The following is a 20872-nucleotide window of genomic DNA, read 5'->3' as shown; positions in this document are numbered from 1 at the left end:
ACGTTAGAACCATTCGCCGAACTAAAAGCATCGGGAGTCTGATTAAGTGCCGAAAAATCGGAATTTAGGTCCGCGTTCGGTCTTGTTCCCACGCCGGTATGGTCAAGATTATCACCACGATCACATTGCCTGGCAGGAATATCGGTTTGGAATAAGATCGACAACTATTACAATGCCTAATGCCCTATCAAACTCACTACACATACATATGTTGAGTCTCTCCCTCCTTGAATCGATCTTGCAAGTGAATTGAAGGTATTTCGCTCCATTGATCTACTCCTGCAGGGCGCCCCATCTTAAAAGCAACGGCTCAGATCTTTATCGACCGACAGCTTCGGGCTATAAAAGCCGATATCGCCCTTCCCTTCTGCGGTTCGTGCAAGTCAAACACTCCCGCGATCAAAATGGTCGATGCCGACGCCACAAAAAGTGAGCTCGAACAGGCTCAGGCTCAGGCTCAAGAGATGGGACAGCCAGACGATAGAATCAGCAGGATTGACAGTGTCCAAGTTGGTAATGTCGACAAACCACAAGGAGACGGAATATACGCCGAAGCTCTTGCACAATATCCAACCGACGATTCAATCGACCCAATCCTGGAGAAGAAAGTCAGAAGGAAACTAGACCGACTTATAATACCTGTTCTGGGAGTTTGCTACTTTTTCTACTATGTTGACAAAACAACACTGTACGTTTAACCTACACAGCATTCGAAGGACCAAGATATCTAACCGACCATGCCTAGTTCCTATGCTGCCATCTTTGGTCTCAAGGATGATCTCAAACTTAGAGGTGACGAGTACTCTTGGCTCTCAAGCAGCTTCTACTTTGGTTGGCTGATCTGGGCTATTCCCTCGAACCTCCTGATGCAACGCAGCCCTCCTGGTTACTACTTGGCCTTCAACATTTTCATGTGGGGTGCTCTCCTTATGACGCAGGCCGCTGCAAAGAACTTTGCTGGCCTTCTCGCTCTTAGAATCCTTTCCGGTGCATTTGAAGCCATCGCAGACCCGGCTTTCATGCTCGTTACTTCCATGTACTTCACCCGTGAAGAGCAACCAAGTCGTATATCAGCTTGGTATGCTTTTAACGGTATAGGTGTTGCTGGCGGAGGTTTGATTGGCTAGTTCTTCGACCTACTTTCTCCCAAGTTATAGCTAACATCTCCTTGACAGGCTATGCCATTGGTAATATCAAAGGGGCGCTTCAGCCGTGGCGTTATGAGTTCCTTGTAGTCGGTGCTTTTTGTTCTGCTTGGGCCATCGCCCTCGTTCTGCTACTGCCCAATTCTCCTCGCACCATTCGAGGTTTCTCTCACGATGAGAAGCTCATCATGATCGCTCGAATGCGACGCAACCAAACTGGCATCGAACAGCGAAGAATCAACTGGGGTCAAATCAAAGAAGCCTACCTCGACTACAAGACATGGCTATTCACCTTGCTTGGCTTCGTTTCTAATGTCCCCAACGGCGGAATTTCAAACTTTTCAACGCTGGTCATCCAGGGACTTGGGTTCGACACGCTCCACACGGCCCTGCTGGGCATTCCCCAGGGCGCCCTCGTGGTCATATGGATCGGACTTGGTGCTCTGGCAAACAAGTATATGCCTCCCAATAGTCGAACCCTGGTCAGCGCCATTTTCATGATTCCAACCATAGCCGGAGCGCTCGGCTTTCTTCTGGCGCCAGAAGATGCTTACGTTGGCCGTTTGATCTGCTTGTAAGTGTATTGGATTCTATCTTCCTCATCTTGCTGTCCTCTAACTTTGTGAAGCTACCTCACTGGCTCGTATCAGGCATCATTTGTCATATGTCTTTCTCTCATCACTTCAAACACTGGAGGACAGTCTAAAAAGATGATTGTTTCTGGTATGATTTGGTTTGGTGCCTGTGTTGGCAACATTGCCAGCCCCTTTTTCTATCGCCCCGAACAGGCACCCTCCTACCACCTTGGTATCGGATCACTTCTTGTCGCCAACTGCATCGAGTTCGCCCTCTTTTTCGTCTTTAGATATGCCTTCAAGTGGGAGAACAAACGGAAAGAGCAGCATCGTGAAGCTTTACGAGCAGCAGGTCATGATTTTACTGCCAACACTACTGCGTTCATGGATATGACGGACAAGGAAAACCCGAACTTTGAATACGTGTACTAGGAAATGTGCTGCCATTTCAAGCTACCGGGTATCTTTAAACGAATATAACTACAATTTACCTGCAGTAGCTTCATGGTCGGATTTACTATCTCTCTCTATACTTTATATAGGTTGTGTGTGCCAACCTGGAGCACTTTTACTCGAGCACAATTATGTCGTTATTACGACAGATGCCTCAGGGGAGGCAGAAGAAACCTGGGACGTCTATGGTAAGTAATTGAAAGATTTAGGTGAGTTTAGTATATCTTAGCAGACCTTTAGACCAGTTAATTTTAGCACCTTGATTTAATGTCAGAAGTTTTCCTGCTCCCTGGTGACACTTAACTACCTCCCAATACAGCCAAAGTCGATTTGTCTCAAAATGTTATTCTGAAGGCAAGACTTAGCTCTGTTCTATCATTTGTCAATATTGACAGATGTAAAGTTCACAAAATTCAAACAAGTTCAAGGTCTTGATGCTGATGCATCCGGTTGTCCTGTCAACAATACTTAATATTCAATATGAACTCACAACTTTCAATGATCGAATGTAGTCTAGGTTTCCGCAGCTCGTTATTGATTTGAAGAACATGATATGGGAATGTTCACAGACCTTGGGCCTCCCCTTGCCTCGGCAAACAAAGCTATTGTTCGATCTCGCAAGCCAATTGTTCTTACATTCTTTTGCCTCTGATTTATATCAATGTTCAGTCTTGAAGATGAATATGGCCTTTTCCACTACTATATTATAGTCGAGGTAGCTTCCTCGAATATCTTGCCGTCTTACCAACACAAACTCTAAAAGTCAGCATACTGTCTCCAGCAACATTGAAACGCCACTGCTTGCAGGCTCTCTCAGTGTCCAAGGTAAGTAAATTCTTCAGATCAGATTACTGGCACTTTTCAGCCTGTAGCATCTCGCAAGGTAGCCCTTGAAGATGGCTCCCATTCAGGTCGTTGAGCATAAAGAGCTCAAATCTTGCTCAGGCGACTTTGTTTACGGTGATCCGAAAGGTTCATATCTAGCCGCCATCATTTTGGCTGTTACTTTGACTCTGATGACGGCAATCTCCATTTCGCTGTGCTTAGTAGCGAGCCAGCAAAAGGGAAAGCTTAAGGAACTCCAGTCTGCCCAACGCAAGACTTCGAAATACCAAGCCATAGTTCAGACTGCGCAGGCCCAAGCACTTGAATCGCAGCACAAGGCTGAGAAATATGAAGAAGAGAATCTTCGTCTGTCTAATACCGTGGAGCAGTGGCGAAGGAATTATGTCGAACTCGCCAATAATCACCATAACTCTACTCGTTCCAGTTCATCAACTAAGGAGTCAACGAAGCATGTTCAGATAGTGCCTCCAACAGATTGGCAGAAGCCTGGCAACTCACCGCTCAGACATGTAGAGCCAGTCTCGCCGGTAAGTTCCACGGCTTCAAGCGAATACGAAGGCTTCTCCGAGAGTGCACCCCCAAGTGATGGTTACTATGGCTCCAATGACCAGTCCTTCACTGCTCGAACAGAGAGAATGGTGGCGGAAGTCCGTACTGAGCAAGATGGCTCTAATCGCGTGTCCGACAAGCCACCCCAGATTCCTCGCTATCCTTTTCAAGGAAGTGGTCAGTAAGGATACTGCGATTCAGGATGCGCCCTCAAGTGACTCCGGGATTTCAGTTGCGAGATGATCTATGTAGTAGTAAGTAACTCAATAAGAAAAAAGCCCTACACTCCTTTCACTCCTTAGTTAAAACTCGTGGCTTAAAGCGTGACTCTCCGTCGACATATTGGAGCAAATGCCCATTTGCACTCGTAAATTGACCAGGACTCTGCCTTGGTACCTCATTGTAAAAGTAACTAACCTGGTTGCCTGTCCGCCATCATAACTCTCGGATATCTTTGATTCCACATTAAAAGAACTTGCTCTTAAGGCCACCCATCACGACGTTCCTCTTTTGCTTATTGAGGAACTTGTTTACATCATCTGCCCATCCAGCGCTGTTGTTCTGCAGGTTCTCCATATTGTCACCCATCATGTTCAACTTCTCGGTTCTTTCGTTCAATTGTCTCGTAAGGTAGTCTCCCCAACCTTCCTGGCTGCCCGATCCCGATGCGGCGGCTGGCTCTCCAGCCCGAGCAGCCCGTTGCTCTGCTGCTGCTGCGTCCATCATTCGCTTGCTGGGAGGCCTATCTGGGCCTCCAACCAGCAGATCAAGATCGGTAGGAGAGATGTATTGGCTGCCCGAGATCCACTGCATGTTTGAAATAGTCGGCCGAGGTGGGCACTCAAGCTTAGGGTTTATCAGCGTGTCCGGAGATTGTTGAGGTCCTTTGCCCGTTCCCCAGACGTGGATCACAGCAAGCTCACTTGGTCCTGTCCAAGCAAAGATGTCACCAGTCTGAGTAACAACTGAGTTTGTACTCCTCGTCACATCTATCATGGGAAGATCGGCCTTTCCGATGTCTCTGAGACCAGGAATTGAGAATGCACGAGCAGTTCGGTCACCAAACACACCAACAACGGCAAATCCCTGTAACTCGAGCTCTGCTACACATGCAGAATCACAGAGGATGCTATCAAACTCTTTTGACGCGCCTTTAGAGTTGGCCGGTTTGAAGATTCGGATTTCTGTTTGCGTGACTATCGTGCTTGTTAGTTGGGCCAATTTGAGTCAAAGCCATGCGCCACTTACCAGCAACAAGTACGCCATTGACCTGACGTCCTTCTCTGAGGCCTGCCACGATCGGTCCAGTAGCATGGGCAGGCTTACCCGTATCAGCTTCGATAGGGTTGAGTGAAATGATCTTCCCATCGAACGATACAACGCCTGCGAGCGACGCAGAGTATGTGCCGTCTTGGCCAGGCAGAAGTTTAAAGGTGATGACCTTGCCTAGGTTTGTTCCCACAAAACAGCAAATGCTCGAGTACTTGTCCTCGTCCAAGGTCATGACACCAAACTCAATTACAACAGGCCACTCTTTCTGGGGGCCTGGCGAAGAACTGTGACTCTTCAGGAATGAAGATCGCTTATCTGGCTTAGCGAAATCCGTCATGGGTGCCTGGAAGAAGATGGTAGGTCCGCGAAGATCAATCAGTGTAAGGAACCCCAGTTCTGAGCCTACGGCTACGAATCCAACATTGGACACCTGTATAGCTGTGATAGGGCCCATCATCATCTCGTAGAGAACGAGAGGCTGCAGACCCTCTTTCAGACCCGGTTCTGCTCTCGAGCTAATGTCCGTGAGGCCTTTGGGATTGGGGTCAAGCTGGAGAGCTTTATCTTTGCCGAAAAAGCGATTCTGACCCCATCGATAAATGATGGCCTCTCCCGTGCGTGTTCCTACCACAAATTCTCCGGTGCTAGTCGCCATATTCATACAGGTAATGTCTACATCATCGTATCGGTCCAGTGCTCGAGCAACATCGACTTGAAGCTGGGTTCCATTTTCAATTTCATCAGCATGGCCCGAGTCCCAGATCCTGATTGTACTATCGGCATGAGCGGCTTGGATTATGGTTCTCTCTTCAAATCTTTTCCGAGGTCGCGACGCCTCGGCTCCTCCTTTAAGCAGCGGCTCGCCTTGGTTGCGCTTCTCAAACATGGAGAGCCACCGGGGACGTTCGAGAGGTGACACATTGACTTTTGTCACAAATGGATGAACAAAAGAAACGGAGGGATGGAGCTGGTTGGTAGGACTGATCGGATAGCCAGAGGGGAAACTCAGCGTGATAAGTTCACCAGACGAGAGGAGAACCATGACGGCGATCGGGTCTTGAGCGCCAGCAAAGTGAGGAGAAAATCGCGGAATGAGGAGGAAGTTAATCGCTTGCGCACCAGAAGGAAGAGGAAGGACATTCTGGCGTTTCCCCCTGCAGTAATTAGCCAATATTTGCCAGGTCGAGGTCGCGTAAACCGGCGTCTGGCCCAGGTCAATGAATGTCAAGCCCTTGGGCGATGCGTCAGGGCGTTGTCCGCCTGCAATCAGAAGGCCACTATCGTCGCAATTCTCTTTGCAACACCAAGCGATCTTAGTGATGGGCTCAGGTAAAGCAGGTGTAGGAGTCTCAGGCGAGGGTTGGTCGACGTTGAAGTCGGTCAGGGTTCTCGCCATCACAATCTTCTCGGCTTTTGGATCCCAGAACACCAAGCTTCCGTCATCATGAGCTGTCAGGATGAATGTACCAGAGGGGTGCCAGAGTGCATGTGTAAGTCGAGGCTTTCGAACCGTCTCAACAGCTGCACCGTTGCCTCCCGGAGCGCTTGCTGGAACAACATACTCATAGTAGTTGACAGGTTTGGCTTGTTTGAACGAGTAGACAACAGCGCCATGGGTGTATCCCAAGAGGAGCTTACCTACATCTCGGGGGTGAAGAGACATGGTTATGAGGTTCGGAGTGGTCGCACCAGGGTTCTTCTCTTTCCAGAAGTTGGGAAGTCTGAAGGAACGGGCCAGGCTTCCTCTATCCAGATCAAAGGCCATGATGTCTCCATTGTACAATCCGATAAACGCCCAGTCAAGCATGGGATCCGTCACCAGAGAAACGACCTGGCCAGCGACGACCAGAGCGGCGATGCGCTCGCCGGTGTCGAGGTCCCATATTCCCAACTCGTTCTTCGCGTCGACGGTAACAAGGCGGTTGGCGGAGAATTGTACGATCTGGAAGGATGTGCGTCGGGGAGGCTCGAGGATCTTGTGTACACGTCGCTGACCGAAGATGTAGACTTTACCGGGGCCAAACTTGCTTTCACCAGTTCCGATAGCTAGGAGGGATTGGACTGGGTCGTAAGCGTAGCAGCTGTGACAAAGAATGGATGGTCAGCTGGATCATTTTGGGGCATGCATACATGATACATGTTGGGCGAGACGGAGCGATACCTAATTTGAGAGTTGATGCCATAGCGAGCCTGATCGTCGGGCATGAAGAGTTCAGGTCTGATGCTCGCTGATAGGTCATTCTGCATGCCCGTCTGCTTGCCGCGCAGGAAAGCCGCCATGTTGTAGTTGGCGTCGCCGAAGTTTATGACGACAGCGATAACTAGCGATTTTCAGTGTTCCGGTGGTGAAATGTTCCAGAGCTTTGCAAAGCTCTCGCCTTGAAAAGAGTGAGAGGAGAGGGATGGAAGATGGAAGAGATAGACGTTCCAGTGGGGTTTGTACAACTGCCCTGCCCGCCGCCAAAGCCGGTACCTTACGTAGTGCGCTCAGTGCTCTCTCCAGGGACAATCCAAGACCCCAAGACGCCCAAGACCCTTGGCAACGGCAACGTCATCCCGTACTGTCACTGTGCGGAGTATGTACGTAGTTTTTAATACTGTGGGCTCAACTCCAAGGTGGTCTTTGTACGGCATTGTTATTATCTCTATTCCAAAGAGTTGTAGAACCTCCATTACGTGATGCAACTCATTATATTTCCTCTTCAGATCCCCAAGTTATCTCATAACAGTCCACTCTCAATCCAGGAAGACAGCGTGCATACGACGTTGGCCTATTAGCTTGACCCACGGCCAAGCCTGCACTGCCCCAAAGCATCTGATCACGGTAGAGCCAGTCGAACCTTTCCGCGTGGTCAAGATCGCGGTAAATTAACTTCCAAGTCATCAAGGGGGACGCGTAAACGGATATAGGATCGTAGGAGGAATCAACAGTAAATAGCCCTAAAGCTCCAGCTACGAATGAGATAATGACAACAGACTTAGACCAGGGCCTTAGCTGGACATGGACAAGCAAACTGGGCCTGGGACAAGTTTGACATCGGGACGTCCCTTGCTTGCATGCTTCCGAACCGAGATAATATTCTGCTATAAGTCGTTAGCTTGACGCTAACGGCTTCCACTCTTCCATACTGATGGTCGATTTGAATAGCGTGAAGAGGTAGATTAGACTGCTGTCTCGACTACGGTTGGATGTGAATTATTAAGTCGAGTTATAATCGATGAAAGTGTTTAGGTCAAGTACCTTGAATCCATACCCTTTCTATCTGCGGTATCCAAAATTGACTAGATCTATAATAAAAGCATTGTTGACATCAGCACTCTGTTTCATCATCTTGACAAGTTATATTGCATGGATTTCGTTTGAAATTTGTTCATCTCGAGTTCTTTTAGAGTCTGTGATTGGTATAAGAGAAGATACCGGCTTGGTAGTGCCCGTCTCAGGACGATGACTGCTGTGTCATTCCTGTAGACTGCCATTGCCAACTGCTTGTTATTCCAAGGGTTTCATCTCCAAATCGACGTAGCGTTGTCATAATTGCCGAGTATCATATGCCGAAACATACGTCACTAGGGATCGTTCAGAGATGATCGGCAGATAACACATCACTTTAGCCTATAATGCATGGTCAGGGCATACTATGTAATTGTCTCGTGGTTTTGCAGTGCCTGATATCAAGGGTCCCATCATGTCGAATCTATGGAGAGCTGCGTGGTAGCGATGACCGTTGTACATTGGGAACTGGCACCCAATGTCACCGAGTAACAAAACAAGCCTACGTGGACCTGTTCTGTTATGATGATGATGCCAGGCTACGATAGATGCATATAGGGCATCTCCCAACCCACACTTGTCACTGTCGATGCCCAGTGAATCGTGCTCATGAGACCAATCCTGCCTAAGCTGAAACTCGGTGTCGATGCAAGCGGGCTCCCGTATCGAGTTCCAGAAGAAGCGAGGCTTACCTTTTATTATTGGCCGCAAGTGACGGTTGGGTTTGGAGCGTTCGCTGCAATTGGCTCTCGTGGTCGACGTGTCGTATTGTGTTGGGCATCACTTGCAGCTTAGCCCGCCCCTCCCAACTTCTGACGTGGGCCTCTCAAAAGCCTCATGTTGGCCTCTTGCCCTACAGGATCTCTCGTTTATCATAAGCAGATCAGCTAGCGGGCCGTCCAATAGGCCCCGCTGGGTCCTGATGCTCCTACCGATGCCGCCGCCGCTGCTACTTCTGCGTTGGCCCTGCGTATGTACCTACACTCGGCTGCCCTGCAGACCGGGTCATTACCTATGCTGGCAGCCATAGAAGCCAGAGCCCTGCGAAGGCTTACACACTCGATGTACGATTGACTGTAGAACGATATGTTTAATCGTGCCCAATCTATGTTAGCCAGGGCTACATAGCTACCTGGCTACCCGATCATACGCAGATTGAAGGCGAATTTAATTGCCTTTGTCTACCCGCTTATGGATACCGAGCAACAGATCGACACAGCACTACTACCATCCACAAGCAATTCTTATTCTCCGAAATGGCATTTTACAGTCGCAACCACAGCCAACTATCTGCGGATCAGCTTCGCCACTCGGATTCTGACTCCGACTCCCGCTACCACCACGGATGGGCTGGCTCGTCTTCCTCAAGCTACTACAACGAGCCAACGACATCTGATCCCCGTTACCATGCCTTTGGTAGCTACTATGCCAGCAAATCAGCCTCAAACTGCAACCACTCCTACAGACCTGGGGACTACAATGAGTCTCAGCAATCAGAGGACCATCAACACATGTGGCAGTCTCAAGAACACAGTGGCGCACCACCATCTTCTTCCTCAGTGGCCACTTCAAGTCCTCCCAACTTACAAGATGACTCCTACGGCTGGATGAACTCGGCCGATGGCAGTGGTGAACCAAATCTTTGCCATTGCGGCAAGACATTCCGACGTCCGTCTGACCTCGCGTAAGTTTAACCAAGTCCCAACCTCAACGCCTACAACTAATAACTCATAGAAAACACCAAAAGTACCACATGAAGTACTTCTCATGTCTCGCCTCGGGGTGTGACAAATCTTTTGCTACTCAGAAAGACCTAATCAGGCACACGCGCACACATCGCAAAGGCGAAGGCTACCAATGCAAGGTAGAAGGATGCCGCAAGGCCATGTCAGGCCATGTGTACTCACGGAAAGACAACTTCGATCGACATATGCGGACGGCACATCCAGATCATCCGCAAATCTGAGAGGCATACAGAGACTCTCTATTTTTTTCCGACAGACGCACTATGATGGTGTTAAACAATATAGAAGCTAATCTAAGAGCTTGAAACAGTATAGGCGTATTTTATTTGAGAACACGGGTATATGTTTGAGTATAACGGGCGATATTGTATGAACTAAGGGACCTATATAGAGAAATTCCGAATGGGGAGCAAGGCAAAGGTTATCAAACCTGTGTGTTTTATTAAAATACTGTTCATTTAATTACAGTCCCTTCTGCGTATTGTGTAAATGAACTTTTGAGAGTTATAAGCCATGACAGAGTATTTGCTCAATGATATAGAAGGCCTTAAAGTGGACCTATGAACTATTGACGTATGGACTTAAAAGTCCAATTGGCCATGGCAGTGTCAAGAATAGTACAGGCAATTGAAAAAGTGATATGGTACCCGTTTCTCCTTTTGAACTATATCTCAGGATGGAAGAAATTCTTGTTTGATTTATCTGCACATGTATTGGTTTTCAGTAGGAAACCCTGAAGAGTTCAGTCTGGTTTCGCACCATTGGACTTCGAATTACTTCATATCATCTTAAAAAAGACCTAGGAAGCTAAAACATAATCTCCTTAAGCACATTCCAGCCACAAAGGAAGTCTGTGGAGCTGTCAGCTCTCATGAAAATCTATGTCGTAGGCTCCATCATGACAACCAGCTGAAACGTGATGAAGGTCATAGCTCTTTTGTTTTATTCGAATCAGCTATTTAAGTATACCAAATTTCGAGTGGCTTAAAGCATAGCATAAAATGCAACCCTTGCAAAGAAAACAGAAAAACAACAATCAAAACGGAAGTCATTCTCATGAAGGTGCTTATAGGAGCTAGTTTCAGTTTTCCAATCAGTTCTATAGGCAGACTTAGCTTACAAGAGGATGAATTCGAACAGTTATCATACTGCAGTCATAGCTATTGATGTGTATTTTGAAGTTGCTCAGTTTGTGTGCCTTGCATGATTAAACTATACCCTTGAGATATCTTACCCAACACTCTTAGAGTTTCTGATACATAGCTTATATGAATCCCGATAATTATAAAGTACAGTTATTCTAATAATACTCCAAGATCTGCGTGATTGTGCAATGCGAAACTCGTTCATTGCCACAACTATGACAATTTTGTCATCTGGTATCATACCTTTGATACGTTGGCTCTGAAGACCAAGATCAGTCAAGTTTCGTGGCTCACTGACTCCCTGAGACATCGTGTTCCAGAAAGAAGAGATGACAGTAGTAGCTCTATCGTTGGCGGTACCAGCTGGTAGTGTTCTGCAGCTCAGTCTAGGTCAATCATCAAAGGGCTCAAAGGGCTAAGAACGACGATTTACCGTGCCCCTATCTTTCTTCACATTGTGGAGGCTTCATTTATGCTTTATGTAGGTTTTAGATAGCTTCTAAAAATCTTCAAAAAGGACTGATCAACCTTGCTCAAAGGAGGCTGGGCAAACACAGGGTAGGGAGGTTTCACAACCACTACGAATTATCTTGGGTGTTTTGCCATTCATTCACTCAAGGTCCAATCCAACACATGCGGTTCTTCTGAATTTGGTATTACTCTGTCACATATTGGATCGACTGATTGACTTGAGCCCATCGGCTCATCCCCTGTTGCTGGATGGAAGTGTTCACCCAGAAGCCAAGAGACGCATATTGACGACGAGTTCTGGTCTCCAATCAATTAAGTGCGTGACCAAAATGTAGGTGAACTATTCTCACTAAATTTCCTTCATTTTGGAACTCACCGTCCATATATCTTCGTCTGTGGCATTTCTCCAGTCGCAGATCGGCCTTCCCATCGACGTCTCCGACGATCTATCGACTGACCAACTTCAACACAAGCTACAGAGTCTAGCGAACATATTGTTCATAAGGAAATAGTTGGATTGAGCAATGGTGCGGCATCTAGGCAATTGACGCCCCTCGTCTAGAGCACGAGACAAGATCGGGCTGTCGCATGAACTCGTCGTGGTTCAGCTTTAAGGCAATCAGTCATTAATTGCTTCTACTATGAGCCAATTACAGAGTGCTGGTGGTTCAATTTCTTATGCATATCGAGGTGGGATTGAGGCAAAACGCATCAGTGGCCCGAATACCATGTGCACTGGGCTTCATAGAACTGCATGGTCAGTTGTTCCGACACAAACAACGCGCAGTTGGTGGAATCACGACGCCTCGTGTAATTCTGTCAAAAACACTACAAAGTTTGCAATCACAACTTGAGGTCGTGCATGCGGGTCACGCGCAGCCGTGTCTTTACATTAACTCGACCTGGGCGGCCTCTCCCAAGCCACGATAGCCTCAGCGGTGCAGATTGACTGGTAGCACACACAAAGACCGGGCCTGCCAAATATTCGCATACAACTCCGTCGGGGCCGTTAGCCACTTGGTGGAGGCTGAGACACAAAGTGTCCGAGTTGGAGATAAGAAGGATGTCACGTAGAGGTGTTGAGTGGCTTACTACCGCATATGGAGCTGAAACATGGGGTTGAGTTCTTATCTGCATAGAACTTAATAGGTCAGAGTTGCCATCACGGTGTGCTAGTACGTAAAGAAAGATGGTAGTTATATGCATTTGAACTGCGGGCTGCAGCCTACACGACCCCAAAGATTGTAACCTTGGAGAGATATTGTCACAGGCGCATAATTTGCTTGACACATCTCAATTCCGTTATTGGTTCCTGATTGGCGATCATAGGGCTTTTTCTGTGCTCTTTGAAGTATGACAAGGCAGATTGGAGGCTCTTACATTCGCAGAGAAACGAGGCCAGGAAGCTGTGTGGTGGATGGATGGATGGATGGATGCTGTGGCACGCGGGAAGGCTTCCTTGATACATTCTAGAATGTAGCACGCACATTCATTCACTGCGCCATCAATTACATCACGTCTTGGCCGATAGCATAAAGCAGCGACCAACGTATGCGACAAGCAGCCTGTGCAACGATAAACAGACACTGTACGCGTACCCAAGGCTGGGAATCACTGCAAGTCGGCAATGTGATAAGCGCCGAGCATCGCCCTGCCAAAGTGCGAATGTTGATGGTAGAGTCATCGAGGGGCAAATGTCCATGCGCATAACATAGACGCTGCGAAACTGATCAGTGCGCACTCACTGCGGCCGTAAACAGGTCTCTTGCGTTATCTCCATAGGGACTTCAGAACTGGAGGTGGTAAACTTGAGGGTCAGGTGAAGGTGAGTAGCTATTCAGCTCGGTAGGGGTCCCTTGTCCGCATGTAAGCATCACTCTCGCAAGCGCTGATCGTCCTTATTCGCGGCCTTCTAGAAGGTTTCCTGTTAAGTTACGTGTCGCCTTCTGGAAGCCTTCTCTGTGCGACGATCCCTGCAACGCTCTCACAAGATCACAACAGTGTGCCTCTGGGATTGGCTATGGCATCGCTCGGCGTCAGACCGTGCCTGTGGCTGGTTCCAGTGGCCCTCTAGGATCATATCCTGAGTCCACCGACATTTTGGATATTGCATTTGCATTTGCATTTGCAATATGAGGGTGCCATGTAATAGCAGTGAATTGTACGAAAATGCAGACGCACGAGTGTGGTGCTTGACCGGTTCAAGACCTTCTCGAAGCCATTGATCCCCCTTGCTGATCAGCACCACACCTTCAGTAGAATGGCCAATTGGCCTAAACACCCATCGTCCGCACATATTCCCCTTTCGAAAGACCCAATCGGAAAAGAATGTCCAGTCACACTGCGCTTGCATGTGTCTTCTCCAAGTTTGCGTTGTCGCACGAGCTATCTGTTGGGAAGTGCCTCACACAAACTCCCCAGCTCCCCCGCTATCTCCAAACTCCAAGTCTCAGGCCCAGCCACCCCTGTCTAACAGTTGTCATACCAGGTTCACACCTCAAAAGTTAGGGCAGTCGACGTAATCTTGAATCCAGCAGCTCGGCTCTCGCCTGTTTTACTACACACAGCAGGTGAGGAAATACCGTCGTTTTCTGTTTAGCAGCTCACTGCAAAGAGTAGTAGTCCAGGCAGTCCACGATTTATCCAGTTACGTTACCGGGGGCCTCAAATTTGGTCATCTACTACTGCTGCTCTATGAGCCAGAGACAAGATGAAACTGAGCAAATGATCAACTGCTCCGAGAAAATCTCCCTGCGCCCAAATGATTGCGCCAATGTTCCGCAACTGGACAGACGCAGGCCTTGGAACTGCACAACAACAACAACAACAACAACCATACGGATTTAACCCCTAATAAATTGTACTATATTTAATGCTGGCCTCCATTTCCCAGTGTCGGATACAGTTATAATCGTGCAGGCCTACCTCAAAGATGACAAGCTACTGGCTAGGTCCTCAAACTCGGAGCCTCAACCACCCACCCTCACACTCTGGATGAGAAGCCACCCGTGTATCTGAGGCTGCATGACGTGAGCCATACCTGAATTGGCGCGTCGCTATGTGTAAGTCAACCAAGTGAGATGCTCCCTGGCTCCAAAATGAGCCCAAGGGCACTCCCGTTATAAAAGTCTGATGTGCGCTTCTCAACTTCAGAGTTTAGTAGCCAGTCAATAGTCACTTTAACAGCAACTCATGACCGCACACCGGTTCCTCAGAGAGCTACGCATCCTCGATCAACCTGTCTTACACGGCTCTATGAACTATTTCATAGCCTTCCATCATTTTCTCAAGCACACACGAGATACTTGAACTCGAACCTGAGCTTGTGCTCACTTGACAAGCGACAATGCCAAACTTTTCAACAAAGGCCACACAAGGATCTGTTCAATCCGAGAACCGAACAAACAAGATCAATGGGTACGATGACTCTTCCCTTCAACGCGAATACGGTTGACATCTAATGCATAGACTGTTTTCCAGTCAAGCCACAGCCGAAGATAAGCCAATCATGATGATGAGATTCGTGAGCGACCTGTACGTGCCTGTTTCCGCACGTCTTCAGGACCCACTGTATGTGCCCGGAAGCCACATGCAGGACAGTGCGAGTTTGGGCCGTTTCATGAACCGCCCGCGGCCCCACTCCTCCACCGGCTTTGAGGGAATCGGGGCCCAGTTTATCGGTAGGCACTCGGGCCCGTTTTGGCTATGACGGTTCTAACTAACACTAGTAATTCCCTTAGACTCTGGCCTCGGTACGAGTCGCTAGGAAAGTTGTTGCGGCTAAAGACTCGAGTTTATGTGATATCCACCTTGAGGTGATTCTCATTATGGTTATTCTCTCTTCTCTCTTCTCACTAACATGGCTGCTATGGAGTAGGCTAACGCCCAACTGCCACGTTCGCACTCCCTGTATTTGGCACGATGTTAGCAAGCTGTGGCCCTACTGTCACAAACCACATCATCATCACTATCACTGGCGATGGACTACCATGAGAATGGCCGTATTATCTTCAAAGTATTTGCTTCTTAGATTTAATAGTTTAGAAACACATATGCAAATCATAAACATAGAAACCTAAATGAAACGATCTTCAATCTCTCATTGAGTCTAATTCCTAGCTGCCAACTACATTCATCCAAGATCTTGTCGGCAGATGGAACACTATTTCCGTGACGGCAGACACAGTCAGACGCGATGTTGCTTGACCCGTGCGGCATACGGCAACCAAAACATGTTGACTGGGACTGGCCATGGGTTTCCTTGGTGTGGCGCTATCTGTGAGTATTGCCAAGGCTCGTTTTTCCATCCGCGATCCGGCTGCTTGTTAGGCTTGATGATGTCCGGGGATCATTTGCAGCTCAGGGCAAGGTAGCCGTATACCGCGACATGGTCTGCAGGGTTACACCGTCGTCGATGGCAGAATGCCCCCATGCCGGGACATTATGCCCTCGAATCGGCTGTTTTGAGTGTAAGTTGAAGGGCCAAACGAAACTCTTTGGTTACCTTCAGATAGTGGGGGCACTATTGTCAAAGCGCCAACCCTGGTTAAGATGGCTTGGGGGGCCTCAAAAGCTTCAACGCCCAAATTCGGCTGGACCATGCTCCTGGAAGGCAGAAGCTAGGAAAGGGAGGGACTCAGTTCCATAGCCTGGACGTTGATAAACAAAAATCTCCTTGGCATTGAAGCGGTAGCTATCATGAGCGCCATATAAGCTAGCTGTTACTCAAATCGGCCACCCACCTTATTAGGATGGTCGAAATCGAATGTTAGACATGCAGCTGCACCCCGACCTCATTTGCATCGTGTTGAAACGCTCTAACTCGGCTGCTCGGAGGGCTCAAATGGTATCCCGTATCGAGTTCGGCTTTCAATCTTCAGAAGCTCACACTTGCACCCCCGGCCTGTTGCTTTCCTTTCCCCGGCAGCCACCACTTCGTCAAGAAGAGCAAACAATGACCAGGGCCTTGAGCCCCCCGGCATTTAGGCCCCCCTTCCTGGCTCTGATTCTGTAGCTGCAAATCATTCCGAATGTTCTGTGACATGGACACATGGACCATGGCTAGCATAGGCGAGATTCACCCCTAGAGGGCCAGTACCTGCGTTTTGTCTCCTGCCAAAGGATCGGCATAACGAAGCAGAACATTACCAGGGTGCATGCACACCGCCAAACTTTCATCCCAGGAGTGACAATGTGGGAGCAAGAGGCTCTTCCTTGTCTTTGTATCACGGTAGATAGGCGACCAAAGCACTTGTTTACCGTTTAATTTAGCCATTATTTGGCACCTACGAGCCATTTATGATGGGCCTGAAGGTAATAATGTGCCTTGTGCAAAGTGACGTTTTCCAAAACGAGGCTCGCAAAGACAGCTCGACTCAAATCTCACACGAGATAGGAAGGAAGAAGACGTGCAAGAAAAACGCTTCATTGCGCCCCCAGTGTGTCGCACGTCGACAGAAGACTCCATAAATTAGTTCAAGAATACTGTATGGGCTCCCTGGCTGTTGAGTATGATCATAGCCGGCACTTGTAGGAAGAAGCACGGGATCGACATAATCACAGTCGGTCGGCAAACCCCAATACTCACTCCCATGTCATTGAGCAGGGGTGTCATGGGGTGCACCCCAGCATCTTCTCAACATTCTGGCGCTAGACTTGTACAGGCGCCAGCACCTGGGGTTTGCTTCTAGAAAGAAGTATGGACTTGAGCTTGTCTTGTCCATGGTGCGCATGCCATGCACGAGACTGCGCTGCAATCGAGTCGATGAGACAGATATTCTGCCACACACCTCTCAAATTTTAATTTGACAGCCTCCTGCAAACCCTGCACTCTCTTGATTCACACCCACACAGGCAAGATCTCAAAAGCAGGGGAACGAAAAGGACAACGGCCGCCTGGATCCGAGGAACATTGTCAGCCCAGCAGTTGTAAAGCCCCCCTGGTGGGTCTGGGATCTGGGATGTCCTCCCCGCGCGCCCAAGAGATTCCCTTCTTTGATCCCTGTCTCACCTCAAGACTCAAGATCCCATCGGGGCTTGAACACAGATGCTGATAACTTTGTGCTCGCTGACACCGCACTCAGTCCGCATGAGCTCGCTCTTCGTCCACTTACATCACTAGATTCACTTCGATGACAGCCTGTACTGCACGGAAGAGCTCAATTTCAAGGCCGGTAAGTCCGTGGCGGGGCCTTATCGTAAGAAGAAGTTGTGATTCCAAGAAGCTTGAAGTGGTGTGGCTGGGTTGTCCTATGGCGCCACAGTTATGAGGCGGTGCGTCATTAATCCACTCCAAGACAGACGACAAAGTCGCATTGCATTCCTTAAATCTTGGCGTTGCCCGACGCCGTACGGGGCGACGCCAAGGTGCCCCACAGAGCAATTGACAACGGATGGCTCCCCCATTGACATGCATCCAGCGATGCTCGCCAGCTTGTTCAAGGGGTATGGGATCAAAGGGGGGTGGTGGGTGCAGTAATCTCGGGGTGCTTCTTGCTCGTGTTGAGCAAAGAAGGAAGTGCAATCAAGCATAATTTCTCGCGAACTCGGGAATCATATTGAGGTGTCAGGGAGGAGGGTATGTTGCGCTGGCCAGTATTTTCCGGCACGCACGTATGGAAGTATGTAGTAACCCCTGGCCCAAGATCCTGGGCCGAGCAGACGAGTTGCAGTGCGTCCACCCACCAAGCGCCGAATCCCATGCCTAGGGTGCTGCGTTCGCGGGTATAAGAGGTGCTAGGTGATGGATACATACCATGGATGGTACAGCCGGGAGCCCCCCCCCCCCGATTGTGAGTCGAGTGAAGTCAGGTTCGTTGTGGTGCTTCATTCATTTCATCTTCCATCCGTAATCCCTTTGTTTCGTTTCCTTGCTCACACCCCCTCCCCTGCCGAGACACCATGGCATTCATTGAACAAAAAGCGAAACTGAAATTCGGGTTTCGAGAATGAACAACCAAGGCGGAAACCATAATTAGAACCCCGGGTCCGTTGTGTTTTTTATTTTTCTTCTTCTTGCTTTTTGTCTCTCTCCATCACATGCCACCGAACCGCGGAACAAGTCAAAGCCTGATTGACGATCAAATGGCTGGCTAATCTGTCAGTCGCGTTTCATTGATTGATTTGGAACTTACGCGACTGAGGCAAGGCCGGGTAAGCTGTGTAGCTATTCCTGGCATTGGCCCAATCTCCTAGTTAGCTTGGAAAGCGGGCCTCGTCATCTCGCTGAGATCTTTTTCAACCTCTGTTTAGGGGGGGAAAGCTTGACGTAAAGCATAGAGTGACGGCCATAACTTGATTGTCCAAGAATCTCAGAGCTGTGTCTTTGTGATATCTCGGGGACATATTTTCGGCGCGGTGGTATTTCTCCGCAACTGAGCTGCCATCTGAAATTGGATCTGAACCACTCGAGTCAAACTCGCTCAGCCTTAACAAGGGTGTGTAGCTAATAAGATCTTGTGCTGGTGCTGCTTAGTGGACCGTTTCTCCAGACAAGCCCACCCGGTCGATCTGGGCGAACCGTCCGCATGGGTACCCGGAACCTAAAAGGCAACCCTGAAAAACAATGAATGGTCATCCTGTCATTGAGCTCGGGGTGCTTGCTGCAGATGGACTTGGTGCTGGTGCTGGCGAGCGGTCCGGCACGCCACACGTCTTGTCAACGCCCTCCATCCACGTCCACCAACAATTGTAGACGGACAGACGTTGGGTTTTTTTTTTTAAGGGTACCCTGATATTTTAATTGATGCTGCATCACGACGGGCGGATGATCATTGCCTTTCCGCGGACCCATTTGCAGTCCTTTTAGTGCCAGAGTACAGAACCGGCCCCTTGTTCAAGTTGCGGTAATCAATCCTTTGTGAGTTAGCCAGGTAATCTTTATTCTTCTCATTCGACTCAATGAATGCGAAAAAATCTGGGGCGCGCGCGCGTCAGACTTTGAAGAAGCCCCAGTACTGCTATCGTCACCGTCATACGTCAGTGATGGTCCGACAAGTGATCAAACCCAGCCCAATAGCAATCACTGGTGCATCCATTGGCTATTGATGCTTCGGACGGGACTACTAATTTTGGTGCTAAACCAAGGCTAGATGAGACGTTTGGACTTGAGGTCCACGTCGTGGGGAAGCGAGAGATCATCAGAGATCCATCTATCCTTATCACCGTACCCTTTTTTTTTTTTTTTTTTTTTGTCTCGCTCTCTCACGGTTCAGGGTTTCGTTGCCTTTTGTTCGGGGGACTCGACCAAAATGAGGATGAAGAATTCGAGGGGATGAGGCGAGAGAGGGGTGCAGGTAAGTCTGCGGGGTAGTCAAGCTAACTCTGTGTCTGCCGCTTGTCTGCTGCTGTCTCTCGTCGACAACAATGACATCCATCGGTGGAATGCCATGGGTTTCTTCTGTGCAGGATACACGGCTTCAAGGGTCTGGATCGCCTGTGGCAGGACCAAAAGCGAACATGCCTCAAGGAACAGGAAACCCTTGTGCTGTGCTGGGCTGGGCTTGACTGGGCCACCTAGAGCCAGGGACGTTGAGGGGAGGGGAGAGAAGTGAGTCCAAGTCACAGCGGAAGCCCAGAGTCGTCGGAGAGCCGGGCGGTGCAAATGGAAGGCTGGCGCTCGCTGAGCTGGGCTGGGCTAAGGTCAAGGCGCCGGTTTGCACGTCAGTCAACTTGCATCTTCCTTTTTTATGGATGCTCCTGGGCCTGCTGCTCCTCTTTTGCTCTGTGCTGTGCTGGGGTGAGTTGGGTTGGGTTGGCTTTGCAGTGGATGGATGCCATCATGATTCACCCCCCTGGGCGTATCTGGTTCTCCTCCCCGCTCCCTGTCCCCTCTCCGTGCTCCGTGCTCCGCTGCCCACTCGCTCACACACTGGATGGATCGTTGTGCAACTTTTTTTACTGTTACTTGATTCACCGTCATACTACCTAGTACCTTATTTTTTTCTTCTCTATGCTCATGCTTGATACATCCATCCCATCCTTTCATCCCTCTCTACCGAGTACCTTAGATATAAACTTGTTCACCCCCTTACAACTCTTTACTTTGACTTCATCACCATCACTCACTTACCTTCTACGCATTACCTTATCTCACATTCTTGCTCTCCCTAGCTACCTTGCCTTACGCCGTAGCTGTTTGCCCATCGAGCTCTTGCGGGTGCTGTCCCTCCCCCACCCGCCGCCGCCGCCGCCGCCGTCTCTACCTATCTCCTCCAGCTTTCACCCACTTCCTCCTCGCTCTCCTCTGTGCGTTGAACACCGCTGCTCGCCTTCTGCACTGCATCACTTCTAGCTCATGCTGCTCGGACCCTTCCTTCGTATCCATTCTTATATTATTATTCTCATCGGTTGTTGGCAAAGGCCGTATTCGTTGCCGTCGTCGTTCGCTTCCGTCCGTCAC

General features: G+C 49.1%; 4 protein-coding genes across 4 annotated transcripts; 3 read left to right on the top strand and 1 right to left on the bottom strand.

Annotated features, from left to right (window-relative positions):
• Positions 1-404: 404 nt before the first annotated feature.
• Positions 405-3753, top strand: FOBCDRAFT_235323 (major facilitator superfamily domain-containing protein; the record flags this gene model as incomplete). The annotated part of the gene is made up of 8 exons (XM_059610020.1): positions 405-688; positions 746-1113; positions 1158-1719; positions 1774-2145; positions 2263-2361; positions 2884-2998; positions 3061-3257; positions 3444-3753. The coding sequence occupies 8 exons, from the start codon at positions 405-407 to the stop codon at positions 3751-3753; spliced, it is 2307 nt and encodes a 768-aa protein (XP_059466575.1).
• A 280-nt stretch (positions 3754-4033) lies between these two features.
• FOBCDRAFT_267097 (lethal giant larvae like, C-terminal-domain-containing protein) lies at positions 4034-7120 on the bottom strand (the record flags this gene model as incomplete). The annotated part of the gene is made up of 3 exons (XM_054702759.1): positions 4034-4764; positions 4817-6921; positions 6978-7120. The coding sequence occupies 3 exons, from the start codon at positions 7118-7120 to the stop codon at positions 4034-4036; spliced, it is 2979 nt and encodes a 992-aa protein (XP_054558734.1).
• A 1774-nt stretch (positions 7121-8894) lies between these two features.
• FOBCDRAFT_255409 (uncharacterized protein) lies at positions 8895-10291 on the top strand. The gene is made up of 2 exons (XM_031181525.3): positions 8895-9795; positions 9846-10291. The coding sequence occupies exons 1-2, from the start codon at positions 9368-9370 to the stop codon at positions 10075-10077; spliced, it is 660 nt and encodes a 219-aa protein (XP_031042293.1). The 5' UTR covers positions 8895-9367; the 3' UTR covers positions 10078-10291.
• A 4527-nt stretch (positions 10292-14818) lies between these two features.
• Positions 14819-15238, top strand: FOBCDRAFT_267095 (uncharacterized protein; the record flags this gene model as incomplete). The annotated part of the gene is made up of 3 exons (XM_054702758.1): positions 14819-14889; positions 14941-15152; positions 15213-15238. 3 exons carry the CDS (start codon positions 14819-14821, stop codon positions 15236-15238), a joined length of 309 nt encoding a protein of 102 aa, XP_054558733.1.
• Between the last annotated feature and the right edge of the window lie 5634 nt (positions 15239-20872).

This window comes from Fusarium oxysporum, chromosome I (assembly GCF_013085055.1).
Source record: "Fusarium oxysporum Fo47 chromosome I, complete sequence".
Taxonomy (NCBI): Eukaryota; Fungi; Ascomycota; class Sordariomycetes; order Hypocreales; family Nectriaceae; genus Fusarium; species Fusarium oxysporum.
Note: the sequence above shows the minus strand (reverse complement) of the source record. Positions and strands in the feature narration are given on the sequence as shown.